The sequence below is a fragment of the Atta cephalotes genome, assembly GCF_000143395.1.
Source record: "Atta cephalotes unplaced genomic scaffold scaffold00016, whole genome shotgun sequence".
NCBI classification, from domain to species: domain Eukaryota; kingdom Metazoa; phylum Arthropoda; class Insecta; order Hymenoptera; family Formicidae; genus Atta; species Atta cephalotes.
The window spans coordinates 3,440,305-3,454,379 of NW_012130080.1; the positions used below are offsets into that span (position 1 = coordinate 3,440,305).

At 40.7% G+C, this 14,075-nt stretch overlaps 1 protein-coding gene across 1 annotated transcript; it reads left to right on the plus strand.

Moving 5' to 3' along the window:
* Positions 1-275: 275 nt before the first annotated feature.
* Positions 276-11,963, plus strand: LOC105618286 (protein disabled). The gene is made up of 7 exons (XM_012199827.1): positions 276-312; positions 3,842-4,056; positions 4,135-4,278; positions 6,230-6,382; positions 6,852-7,100; positions 7,336-7,587; positions 7,668-11,963. Exons 1-7 carry the CDS (start codon positions 276-278, stop codon positions 11,961-11,963), a joined length of 5,346 nt encoding a protein of 1,781 aa, XP_012055217.1.
* Positions 11,964-14,075: the final 2,112 nt, after the last annotated feature.

Below are 14,075 nucleotides of genomic sequence, written 5' to 3' on the forward strand. Positions count from 1 at the left end.
AGAGGAGAGGAAAGGGGGTGCGCGGACACAGAGGGAATAGGAAGAAGGAGAGAGACAGAGGGAGACTGACGTGCTACGACATGTGTCCGTGCTGAGTATCGTGTCCCCGACCGTGTGCCGACGTACGAGGGTGCGTCTTAAGGCAGGGTCACCGGGAGAGGGGGTGCGGATGACAGACGGACGGAGAAAAAGATAGAGAGAAAATTCTCGACCCCTTCGTGCCGTGTTCTTCGGGGCTCTCTCTCTCCTTCGTCGTCATCTACGTGGGACCACCAATGCAGACCTTACGGAAAAAAAACAGTCCTTGCAAGTGTGAGTAGAGAGAAGATTTTTATTCGCTCAGACTCGTTTACCCTCGCGTGCCCCGTGTTCTGTGAATCGTTCATGATTCCAAAGAGCTTATGTGTCTTCCTCGTCATTCCCGATGGTGGCGAGTCGACGGGTGGTTCTAGTGTCACCCTGTATATCCGTTAGGGGTGGTTAGGAGCGCTCCGTAATATGGCTTCCTCGTGTTCGCGTATTCGAGGGGTTTTCATGCCTCGTGCGATTTTTACGTTTGACTATGCAATTCGACACGATTGATGCGTCTCGTGACGTAAAAACGAGAACAGGAGAAATAAGTCGTGAATTCACTCACGACAAAACCGGAAGTTTACCCCTTTTGCACGCAGATAAACGTTTATCAACTGAGCAATGAACTTCTCGCATCGCCGAGAGATGTCGACGTCCGTGCGCGTGTTCTAGATTACTACTGCAGGACTTTTGAGAAGAAGCGCGGAAACGTGCTTATCCCTTTATTCGATTAGACATTTTAATTGATATAATTGAAATCATAAAAGAATGCTATGGAAAGAATGAGGAGATCTCGTTATGGAAATAAGCTGGGAAATATTCTAACAAAGTTTACGACGAGCATGATTTGAAATGGCATATATCGGCGCGTGCTTCCTCATTATATATTTAAAGCTAAGCGGTCGATAGTTTTCGAATTACTCGTGTAATAGGAAGTGTTCACTACAAACTGGAGAGGAAAATAGAAAATGTCGCTAAATGAATTGAAAGACTGTGAGTCATTATATAGACAAATACACTCCGCATAAATCAACAATTTCTTGATGAATCACATGATAATAATTTATCATTTCTCTTCATTGTTTCTGAATCTTAGATTTTTCATTGTCACATAGCAAATAGTCATATTGCTATTTCTTTTATAATAATTTTTTTTGAGTTACATCATACAAAATATCCATAAATAACCGGGTAAAGTTTGAACGAGCCGGACTTCTTCGACCCAAGCTTTTTTTTGTGAAAATGTCAAGAGTGGTCTTGACGCGATAAAAATATTTTCACAACGATACACCAAGTTTTCCGATATATTTGCTATCGCGTGTCTTATCGTAGACCGCGTAGATGTGTATTATATACACAGAATTTATCAATTTATCGATAACTTGACTTCAGAAACCGATAGAAACTGGAAAAAATTCAATTAAGATTCAGGAGACATTCATTTCTATTAAATCTGGTGCCTTCGAGACTAGATTTTAAAAAAAAAAAATATGAAATAACAGAAGATTTCATTGTCTTTCTCTCTTTAATTATAAACTGCTTATATAGTAAACTGCTAATTGTAAATTGCTTATATAGTAATTAATTACTTATTTTGAGTATTAAAAACTAATGATAATGCTTTTAATACTCAAATAAATGATTAATTACTATATAATCAATTTAATATTTACGCGAAAGAATTTTAACGATGACTCTTAAAGAAAAAAATTTAATAGTAGTGTATTAAATTAATTATTAACTAATTTATTAAGTACTAATACACGAGAAAATTCTTATTACGACTCTTGGAGGAATTTAATATTGCAAGTATTAAATTGATTAGTAACGATTACATGTTTTTACTATTAAAAACACTAATAACAGTGCTTTTAATTCTTTAAATAAGTAATCAACTACTAATCAAACTTTAACTTAGGTCCGATTGCACCAACTTTAATTTTAAGTGAAACTTAAAACTCTATCTATCTCTTCCTCTCTTTCGGCTTTAAAGAGAGAAACTGAGAGGTTTAAGCCTCGCTAAAGTTAAAGTACGTTGGTGCAATCGGGCCTTAGTTAATATTAAATAAGAGTTGTAAAAATTTTCTCGTAGTGATAGAGGAATTTACAATTAAATGTAATATATCACGTCGATTCGTACTTTGTCCGATTGTTTCATCTTATTGTACACTCTTTTCATGGGCCACAATAATAATTATTATTCGAGACGCGGAATACATGGGGGCAAGTGCAATGCAGAGCGCATCTGGCGCGAAAAGCAAGGAGAGAAAGAAGGAGTCTCGATGAAAATTTGGATTGGTACCAGACGTATATAATCCTCGAGTGCCGACAGTTGGCATTCTACACTTGAAGACTACGAGTGCCTTCGAACAAACGCCACAGCAACCTTCAGTCATTAAAATCGTAGGGGCAGCGAAGAGCCTGCTGAGAGAAAAAAAAGTCGCGATACCTCTTGTTTCTTTTTTTACGCTCTTTCTACATTATTTAGATGTTCAAGATTTATCATACTCTTGTTTGCACACACGGTCTCTGATAAAGTCAACTATTTTGCATAGTAAAACTAATATAATTATTCTCAGACCATAATGTACAGTATGTTATTTATATTCGCGCTGATATTTATTGTAATTTGAAGCTACATAAACTAGTTACATTCATTATAACTTATACCATATAATTTACACTTTTGTATCAAAAACCGCGAAGTTATAACGAGTCGTGTAACTGGCGTAATGCATTGTTTCAAATATTTATTATCAGTATTAATCTCCATTTACCAAATGTTATCGGGTACTTTGATACAATGAAAGCAATATTGGCTGGCACTTCCGTTTACCAAAATGAATACAACAAATGGCACGTATTATTATCGTGGCTACGGACAGATATAGACCCAATTATCGGCTTCCAAACCATTAATTTTAATCCTGGACCTCACCGACGGGAGATCGTTCTCGGCTAACACTCGAGTTCTTTCATTTTATAGTCCCGCCGGTCAAATTAGTTGTACGACCGATCGATGTCGATTTAATGCGTCCGAACCTATCGCCGTCGGAATCGCTTTTCTGGAGGGCTCCCCCTCAACAATTTCAAATACGATAATTCGATCTACTGCATGGGCACCGAGCGATTCTCCTTCGTGCAGAGATCGAGCGGGGCCCGCACGTCGTGGTGTTACAACAAGCACACCCCGTGCTTTCATATTTTCGCGTTACTTCCGCGACGGTTCACCGTGCAGAATGAATTGAGAACGATTCGCGGCGAGCGACCTTAGAGGATCCTAAAGTCGTCGGTTTTACCGATTATTTTTCAAATAAATATTTTTCTAATTATCTTTGCATAGATTTAAAGTCCCTTTGCACAATTAAAGTATAAATAATAATGTAGTCTAAACCAGCCGATTTTATGCCAATATACGAAAAAAGTTGAAAAATTATAGTTTTGTTATCAGCTTCTACCATCGACTCGTAACAATATTATCAATTCATTCAACGAATTAAGCTGAAGACACTGATAAATCAATTTTTCAAAAATTCTTGCTGCAATCTTAATTTTCTACGTTTAAATAAAAAAAAAAATAAGAAACTGAATCGCAACTGAAATAGATCGTTTATCGTGTACGAATTATTAATCATACAGCTGCAGACAGCTGTATGATTGGAGATTATTTTTATTCGTTTCTGTAATAAGTTGCCAGTTATTTTTTCATTCTTTCAGTCGAAGGAATTAAGAGGAAATTAAAATAATTCAGCATATATTTTGCTTTCAGTCAAGAATGACCCAACCCGCTTTCTTGGGGAGGGCGTGTCGTTCAAGGCGAAGCTGATCGGTATTTTGGAGGTGACGGAAGCACGCGGTGACCGGATGTGCCAGACGGCCTTGGCTGAGCTGAAGATGGCGATTCGCGCCGCCGGTGAGCACAAGCAACGAATCGCCGTTCAGGTCAGCATAGATGGGCTTCGTTTGAGGGACGAAAAGACGGGGGTAAGTAACAAAATTATTCATGTAGGGAAACACTGCGGATCGATTTATGACATAATTTATGATTACATCCTTTCGCAGGACTGCCTGTATCATCATCCGGTACATAAAATATCATTTATCGCGCAAGATATGAGCGATTCAAGAGCCTTCGGATATATTTTCGGATCACCGGATACTGGACATCGATTCTTCGGCATTAAGACTGATAAGGCGGCGAGTCAGGTAAATTTTTCTATTTTCGTTTTGTTTGATATTTGTTTCAAACGATTGTTTCTTTACATATATCATTGCACCAAAAAATTTCCTCTAAAGATGTGTGAAATATGCAATGAAGTAACGCAATCCATGATTAATTCTTGTTCTCTATAAGTAACGATGAATTCTTCATGCGTACTTGAACGTCAGTTTGAAGAGCCTGTATCACGGGCCCTCGGCAAATATACGAAAATTTAATCCGAATGCACAAGACGCACAAGGCGAGGGGCCGAATCGAATTGATTTCGCAGCTCGAGAGTTATCAGGGACACGCACGAGCGATTACGATTTCGCGTTCCTGCGTCGCTGCCAAACGCGGTTAAAGTGTGTCAATTATCGGGAACGAGTAACCGGCCGGGATCGAGAGGGGTGTAGCCGGAGGAGAGCAGGGAGTCTAGAATGATATTTGCCCGATCCGAGAAGCAATATCGACCTCGGGCGACCGTAATCCCGGATGCGTATGTAAATAATTGCATTACACGGCTCCGCGTTCAACTCCACCCCGTTCCTCCATTACGTCCTCGCCGCGGGAGATTGTTGCCGGATTATCCACGGCTCGCTTCGTATGCCCCGTTCAAAGGGATCGACGAGCAACTTCTTGATATTCAAATCCGTCAGTATATCCCACTTTTCTGCTCAAGCACAGCGCGATTTAAGCGTTGAGAAAATGCTTCTTTCAAGTGTTTCCTTTTTTTCTGCGTCGAAAAAAATCGAAAATCACACACGAGCATGTTGTTTTTAAATGCAATCGATCAGGAGCGAAATAACCGTAAAAATATTATCATTATTATCCTTGGGATATAATAAACACAAATTTAATTCTAATAATGAATTTTAACGAATAAATTAGATATGAGACAACAACTGCGTATAATAATTTTGCTTCATTGAATTTAATTTTATTGTGCAACGAAAATCTAGTCAATTCATTAGAAAAGATACTTTTCTAATAAATCTCTGTTTCATACTATATATGTACTTATTTTCACTTGTCTCTCATTGAACAAAATAAGTTTGAAATAGTTAGTACTATTATATATAGTATTATTCGCGTAATACATTGCGGTCGCGAGTAACTTTCCACAAGACGAATATTAGACATAATAGTAGCGAACAGTTCATGACGACTAATCAGCTACGTTAAGTCGAGGAATATGTTTAACTCTGGCATGAAGCATGGAGACTTTCGCTCTCGATTGTGCGCGCGCTGACATAATTGCCGGGCCCTCAACTTGTACAATTCAATAGTGGCGATCATCGCCGCGAAAATGAAATCAGCTCGGGAAGCTCGACAGGTGGCAAATTAATTCAACAACCTTACGCCTTCATTCAATTTCCAAGTTTAATTTCTGCGCTCGCCTCCTGTAAACGACTTCGGTAATCCTCGCCCGTATATTCGGCGGCGTGTTTGATGCGCCGCTGGAGGTTTTAACCGACGTGGAAATCGCAGCAAATAGAGGGTTGTCGCGCTGATAATACGGGGGTAAGAGGGAAGGGTGAGAATAAAACGAACGATCGAAGAAAGGTTTCGGAAATTACGATCAACGGGCGTGGGTAGTTTCCTCGATATTTTTCATTCCTAAAGAAAAGGAAGTTAATTTAGATTCGTCGGGAATTCTCGAGGCTTCAAATTGGTCTTAAAATAAAGGAAAGTTTATCCTTTCTTTTTATTGGAACACAAAAAGATCGATACACACGTGAAAAATTTTAAGATGATGAATGAAAAAAATTTGTTAATAAAAAAATCTTACTGTTATTTTTAAAATTAAATTTCTCAAAAAGATGATTTCTTCAAAAATTAAATCGAGAAACATTCTCAAATAAGAATTCTTCAAATACGTCTGACTTCGAATATGTAAATGAGTTTACATCTGCAAATTTCATACAAGTGGCACAAATAAGATATTTTGTTTAACAGGTGGTGATAGCAATGCGAGACTTGTTCCAAGTAGTATTCGAGCTGAAGAAAAAAGAGATTGAACTGGCGAAACAGCACATAGAGCAGAATGCCATTAATGCGATTAAATTCCACACCGGCGGTATTTTCGTTGAATCGGCACCCGACACCAAGGTGAGTTTCAATCCCTCGAAATAATTGCTGCAGTCAAGATATGTCAGCTAAATTGTTCTCTTTAATGACTCTTCTTCTTGTTCGTATTTTTAACTGCTTCTTCATTTTCTTCATAGTGTGCCTGAAGTATCATTATTCATGAATTCATTAATTTAAATAACATCTAAAATCAGTCAATATTAACTGATTCTTTATCTCATTCTAAATAGAACTAGAAAATCTAAAAGTTAAAAAAAGATCAGATTTTAAAATTTTTATAAATGTTTTTAATCATAATTAAGATGATTATTTGTCGTTATTTATATTGTAATTATCATATTGTATTATTACGATTTAGAAAGAAATAAAGAATCGGTGCACAAACGGTACGAGTTCATCGACGTTGGTGAAATGGATTTTAAGAGAAATACCGATAATAGTAAGACGTAATTAACAGACGCTAGAGACGCGTTACGATAATTTGTCGCAGGGCGCAGCGGGCACCGAGTCATCATTTCATCGAATTCGCACGACTAACTGCGAGGTCGACAAAACCGCCGATCGCAAGAACGAGACACAGAGCGGTGTGATTGCGGATTTGCTAGATCTGCAGTTCGAACTGAATTCGCTGCAGCAGGGCATTCATCAGATGGACAAAATTACACCAGAAAATCCCATACCGTCTACCGACGATCTATTCGAGACTGATCCGTTCGGTGATTCTTTCGCGAACATGAAGGTGCGGATTGGTATTGCGAATTTGCGAATATCTTCTTCATCTAATGCGTTAGAAAGGAAATTACAATCATCGCAATCTTAATATCGGTGTGAATGGAGAAACTGTATTTTTTTCATTATCTATCAGAAACGAATCAAACGTAATCATTACAACCATGATATTCATAGTGAAGAAAAAAAGATATTCATTGACAATATTATATATTCGACGTTTTATTTTTCTGTACCTGTTGCAGCTGCAGGACACAGTTCGTCCAATTTTGCCACCGCCACCCTCCTCGACCAAGAGAGGACATTTAGAAAGACAGCATACCGTACCAGTACCGCCCGCATCGACTACTTCCAGTCCGGCGACGACATTAGTTAGTAAAACGCCACCACCACAGAGCACGATTCATTGGTTTGACAAAGAAGCTGAGGATCTTTTCAACGACAGTGAGATGACAAATCTCAATAAAAATTCAACGACGAAGAAAGATCCGGAAGATGTAAGTATTAATTTCCTCTCTATTTTTTTTTAGCGAATAATACATTTCCATAATAATTTCACACGTATATCGTATTGCAGAGCTCAGTGGAGACTACGCCTCGTAACAGTCAAACAAAAAGTCCGCAAATCGACGTGTTCACGGAATTGGATCCCCTGGGTACTGGTCTGATTAAGCCTTACGTGGACAAGAAGGATTTTTTCCAGCACTTGAAAAATCCACCGAAAAAAGTCCTCAAAGATTTGGTGTCGACGAATTCCAGCGATAGTTTTCCAACAAACTTCAACATCACAACCAGCACGGAATGCATGGAGTCGACGAAAACGCAAAATGAGTTATCGTCGAGGGACAGCGAGGACAATAATTTCGCCAATTTCGATCGATTCGACGAGAACGAGGCGAGCCAATCCTCCTCCCAACAGAGAATCGATTCGCCGCCGAAAAAAGAGACAACCTCTCGCTCGATACATCATCAGCCTCTCTCGGTGTGCTTGCCACCGGAAGAATCGACGTTATCTAAAGGATCGACTACCGCTTCGGGAGGAAGCTCGATTCTTCGTAGTATGGACAGAGACTCGACGGAATCAACACAGGGATTGGTGAAGCTACCCAGTCCGAAGAAGTATCTTCAATCAGTACGAAAGAGGGACTTTGACATTGATTTACCGGCCGGAAAAACGCAGTCTTTGGAGTCCAATAAACAGTTTCCGGTGGATTTTTCAATAACAAATGAGTCACCGGCATCGCCACTACGGTCTTGTTCATCGGACGCAAACTCGCGTCTTTCTAGCTCGAGCGCGGAATTGGATCTGGTGCCAGAACCACCGCCTAGGGGCACGGGAAATATTCTTATTAACCCGCCGCCTTTACCACCGAAGAAGCAGGGAGTTCGAGGGGGCGCGAGGCCACCACCTAGACCGCCACACACGGAGGGACATTTCCAGTACGACTTTCCACAGCATGAGACCTCGCCGTCACCCACCAAAATTGTTAGGGATAAAAACAAAAGTCCGCCGAGAGATATCAAGGATCATCAGTTCGACGACAATTTCAGTCCGCCTCCGCAAATATCCGGCAGATCGGACTTTACGACGACCACTACTTCCGCCTTCGAGGATTCTTTCAACACGATGATGTCATCCACAACATCGTTGTCGTCCGTGCCCTTTACTACCAGCAGCATCGTCCCAGTTACGGACTCCAAAAAGATGAAACCGCCGCTGGATATCACGCTCAGTCAGCTGACATCATCGTGGACGAATCTGGATGAGTTGGCTTCCAGTCTTGGCATGACCGTTCAGCAACTGACGAGTCTAACTTTGACGCAACTCACGCAATGCTTGGCGAGTCTTTCGGCAAAAGAAACTGTCGCTGATGCAGAGGAAACTCCGTCAATAACGACAACGTCGATGTCGACATCGATAAAGGAGCAAACAGTGATTCCACCTAAACCTGTGACCTCATCGCTGTCGTCGTTGGCATCAAAGTCGCTCGAGATGACGATTGGATCGAATTCGACTTCTTTCGTGTGTTCGGAATCTTTCAAAACTAATTACGAACCGGAAACAAAACAGGATCCTACGTATGATAAGTACGCAGTTTTTCGAGAATTACTGGAAATGGAGCAGATGGAACAGAAAGAAAAAAAGGACGAAGAGCCAATTGAGAATAACGAAGAGTTTAATAAAAACGAACAAGATTCCGACGAAGTTCAAATTCAATCAGATGTACCAACCAATGAGAATACTTCGAATTCTATAGCTTCATTAGTGAATTTGACCGTCAAGCTACCAGTTAAAAATGAAAACTTGTTGAAAGAAGAGCCCGCAACGAAATCGGATGAAACAATAACTAACTCCCTTGCAAATTTAACAACAGAAAAATCGATAGAAGTCGAAGACAAAGAAATCGAGAAGGAAAGCGACATGATTGCAGATGCAGATATCACATCTGATTCATCTACGGTCCAGCCAACAGAAATAGACGATGATAGAGAGAAGACGCAGACTATCATGGATGCAGAAGATAGACCAGAAAATTCTGAAAAAGGGAGTGACGCCAATGGTACTTTGTCTGATAAAGTTGGATCTGATATTTTTAACGATGAGATGAATGGCTCATCCGTGACTGAGAGATCCTCGATGGAGGTAAAATCCTCGATCTCCACATCAAGCGACAAATACGCTGCTCTACGGGAGATCATCGGCGAACCAGAGCCGGTGCCGATCAAGAAGGATGACGAAGAAATATTGAGCTCCGCCCGAGCATCGCCGGTGGTGCAATCTCAGCAACAAATTCAGCAGTCGAGAAACCTAGCGGAGGTAGAATTATTGAATTTGTTTTCCGACAGTCTGCCACCAGCGAGTTCGAATATCTCGACTAAGAAGGATTCGGAAGATTTGAAGGCCGTAGCGATGGACATTTTTGAAGAGATTAAAATGTTGAATACCGATACACATCGCGTCAAGGAGACCAAGCCATTGGCTTCCTCGGGCTTTGAAGACATGTTTTGTCCGTTCGGGGAGACGACGCGATCGGACAAGGATGACAATAAGGAGGACACTAATTGGGCCAAGTTCGATACGGGCGTCTTTGGCTCATCCGATAGATCTTCGTGCGAGGGACAGCGATCGATAGGCGGTACTTCGCCATGGTCACCAGACGGCAAAGATTTCCATAGAGAGATTTCGTTTAAAGGAAACAGCGGTTACCGACACTCAGGCGACAGTGACAACGAATGGAAGGACGAGGAGGAGAGCGAGGAGAGCAACGGCAGGTTACGAGGGGATGGTAGATACTGGTCCCGGCATCCGCGATTCGATGCACCTGGTTTTGAAGATAGATCGTTTTATGAGGATAGCGATAAGCGGGACCGCAGCTTTCGCGACAGGATGGGCAGGAAATCGCGCGGTGCACCGTGGACAAAGAGTGGCGCTCATCGTCCGCGCGACCCGTCACCCTGGTACGAGGAGAGTCAATGGGAAGACGAAGGTCCGCGGCGGTATCCACATCGGAAAGCGCAGCCTTATAAGGACGATGAGGATCAATATGAAACGCATTGGAAATGCCGATCGAAGCCGCCGCCACAGCGGTGTAATTGGAGTCACGACGTTCATGGTTCGTACTATGACGATGAGCGTAAACGAAAGCTGATGCTGTGGAACGACGAAGATCGTTTCGGCAGCAGCCAAGAGAGCATGGGCTACGACGAGGAAGATCGATGGAGCAGAAGAAGGTACGAGAGAAGACGATGGGAGGAAGATAACAGATTCTGGGGTAGAAGAGGGCCTCCAGACGCCGATTATGCTTTAAGAGAATCACTCTACTATTCATTATATCGCGATAGCAGAGACAGACCTCACGACTATCCGTCCTGGGACGAGGAGTACGGTCCGGAACGTCCGGGCGACGATTCGCCCAGATACAATCCGGCGGGTAGGAAGAGACATTGGCCGAAGAGACCCAACAGCGCAAACGATGGCCGTAACAGTGATATGGTGTACGCAGAACCACGCAAATTCGGCGCCTCCAGGTCCGAGTGCAGCGACAATGATTCCGATCCGTATCTACGACCCTCTCAGCGTTCTAGGAGTCGCGAGAGTTACTGGGGTAGTGATCAGGAATACGATAGCTGGATAGAGCGACCGTACTGGTCCGAGGGTCCCGATTCAAAGAGTGAGACGATGCACCGCAAGCGAATAGCCAGGCACAAGACTCGACAGGTGCAAAAGACGCAGAGTCCATTCGAGGATGATTTCGCACAAAGCGTCGAGCACATGGAACCGTCTGGTCCAAGCGGCACGATAGAACCGCTGGCACCAGTGGACGTGCGCATACGACTGGATACGGCTGACCAGAAGCGAGAGCCGCCGCCCGCGAGTCCTTCGTCTGGTATCAGAGGTCCGAAGGATCATCCTAGGCGAGATATCCCCGTTCGGGAATACAATAAACGATCGAGTTACTTCGAAGATGATCTCACACCCACGGCGAGCGCATCCAGTGACACGTCCGATCGACAGAGGTTGTCGTCTGATCTCAAAGCCACGCCAGAGGAGCTGCCATGCGATACCAAGGATCCACAGCAGTCCATTGATGGCTTCGTTTCCGAGGATAGTGGTCGTGATTCCTTCTTCAATGGCGATCTGAGGTTCGACGACGATGCCTTCGTCTTCAAGTCCGAACTGGACGACAACGTGCCGGACCATCGTGCGACTACGTTGCCGCTGAAGAATTCGAGACAAGGAAAATATGGGCCAGGGAATAATAATAATAATAATAAAACGGCTAGAGGTGATCAGTATATCCGGAAATCGGAATCGGTGAATATCTTCGCGAGAGAGAGCGACCCGTTCGACGGCGATGATTTCTTCAATTGATCTATCGAGCGAATGACAGTAAGGGTCGCTAAAATCCCGCGCTGAGTTCGGTGACATTAATATGGACTAGATAATTGGAACTTGGATTTTAAAAAATGAAAAGAAAAGAGAGAAAAGGAGAACAAAGGGATGGTTTTCATTGCACACTCGGAAAACGTCGGCGGATCGTGAAAAACGGTGGAATCCAACGCTACAACGATACTTGGTTCTCCTCTAGTCGGAACTCGACTATAACAATTTTAATGTAGTAAAATTGAAGAAAGAGCTTTGAATGCAACTTGAACATATCCGAAAAAGTGTTGTAGTGATATTTTTCTGCGCTTCTCTCGTTTCACAAAATTCTTTTAAAAATCTATTCTTGTTCGACTGTGAGAGAGCGCAATTCTTCGTTTTACGCAACTAAAAATTTTCTTGTAATTTACCTTTTACATTAATTTACAACATATATATGACCGTACTTCTCGATTTAATTTGTTCTCTACTAAATAGATTAATTCTTAAAGAAAAGGATGAAAGGTTCAAAAATTAATCATCTTTTTTTTTTAATAGGGAAAAAGAAATTTCCAGGCACACACACAACAAAGAAACTAGTCCTATTTTACTGAATTTTTATATAATATTTTATATAATATTTATATTAGAATTGATTTACCGAGAGAAAAGAAAGAGAAAAGTCAGCACGATTTAATAATTTATGTGCATAATTATTAAATATCGTTTTATTTATATGTTTATATATTAAATTATTGTATTTATTTAATTATCTTTTCGTTGCAAGAATTTGTAAATGTGCAATTTAATTATATTTGTTAAGGATCGATTCTAGTCAAGTGTGCGTAACCGTTGTATTTGGGAGTTTCGAGGAAGGAAAACTGATAGCACGTTTTGGGAAGTAATCAAAACATGATTTTTATACATTTTTAACTAGCACGAATCAATTGCTTTACATTAGACGTTTGTACATCGTCGTCGACGACGACGATCCTTCTGCGAGCTCCCCTCCGATTCGTTATTCGGTTACGCTGCTGACAAATTGCTCTCAAGCATGAGAGATACGAAGGGTGGTAGAATTATGTTTACACAGACGAGAATATTGCCTTATGTTCGTCGTACCTTTAATGTTCTAAGTGTGCGAAATTGCTCGGATATAAAAAGTATTATTTAATGCATATAAAATCGGATTGTGGAAAGAAAAGCTTCTTTTAAAGATATGAACTAAATTATTTCATCCTCTAAATCATCCTCCGACTCTATTTTTTTCATTGTAAGTGAAAATAAATGTTAACAGAATAATGTAATTCCAAGTTACAATTATTTATAACAAAACTTAAAGTTAAAGTGATATTTCTCTACAAGGTGACTTGCAAATTCCAGATAATATCGTCCAGCACACGATGTTTTCTTTCTATTTAACACACCGAAGCTTACCTCGATGGCTTCAATTTACATTATTCTCAACGCTTTTAAAGATAAAAATTGCTTTTACAAAAACTGTTTTTATGAAAGCGAAATGAGATGTAAAAGAAAAGATAAAAACAAATACTTTTTACTTCAAATTATAAATAATGCTCGTCGCTACATGTTCTGTCTAATCTTATATACAGAGCGCGTAGTTTGTCAAGATTTATCGCAAATTCTCTGTTAATATGTTTGCATGATTTGATGAATATTTCTATGCTAACCACCGTATTACAACGATCATGCCGACATTTTACACTGTATGTACTTATGTAATAATAGTAGTAAATTATTTATCACTCGTTTAATGGTTACTCGACACTGTATTGCGAGTATGCGTCAGAAATGATAACGACAATACCGCTTCAATGGCAATTCGATTCCTTGTCCTCCCCTTTCCTAAAAGATTTGTTAATACGGCTGATGATCAATTATACATAATCAATTACAAATTTATCTTGCTGTTTTTACATATGACTTCTTAAGGAATCTGTAGATACAATTATACGCAGAATTGCGATAATGTTAATAATAAAAAAAATAAAAAAAATGGTTAATAAGAAGAAATCAACAACTGTTAAAAGTGAAAAGATATATTATGGTGAACATATCTTGCAGTTGTCAGATAACTGAGACTGCCAAGGCACACAGGGG

Excerpts from the sequence above, each read along its gene's own strand:
- LOC105618286 (XM_012199827.1), top strand. The coding sequence starts at position 276 with ATGCAGACCTTACGGAAAAAAAACAGTCCTTGCAAGT. Across the intron at positions 4,057-4,134 it reads TGAGGGACGAAAAGACGGGG|GACTGCCTGTATCATCATCC; the intron begins GTAAGTAACAAA and ends ATCCTTTCGCAG. Across the intron at positions 6,383-6,851 it reads AATCGGCACCCGACACCAAG|GGCGCAGCGGGCACCGAGTC; the intron begins GTGAGTTTCAAT and ends AATTTGTCGCAG.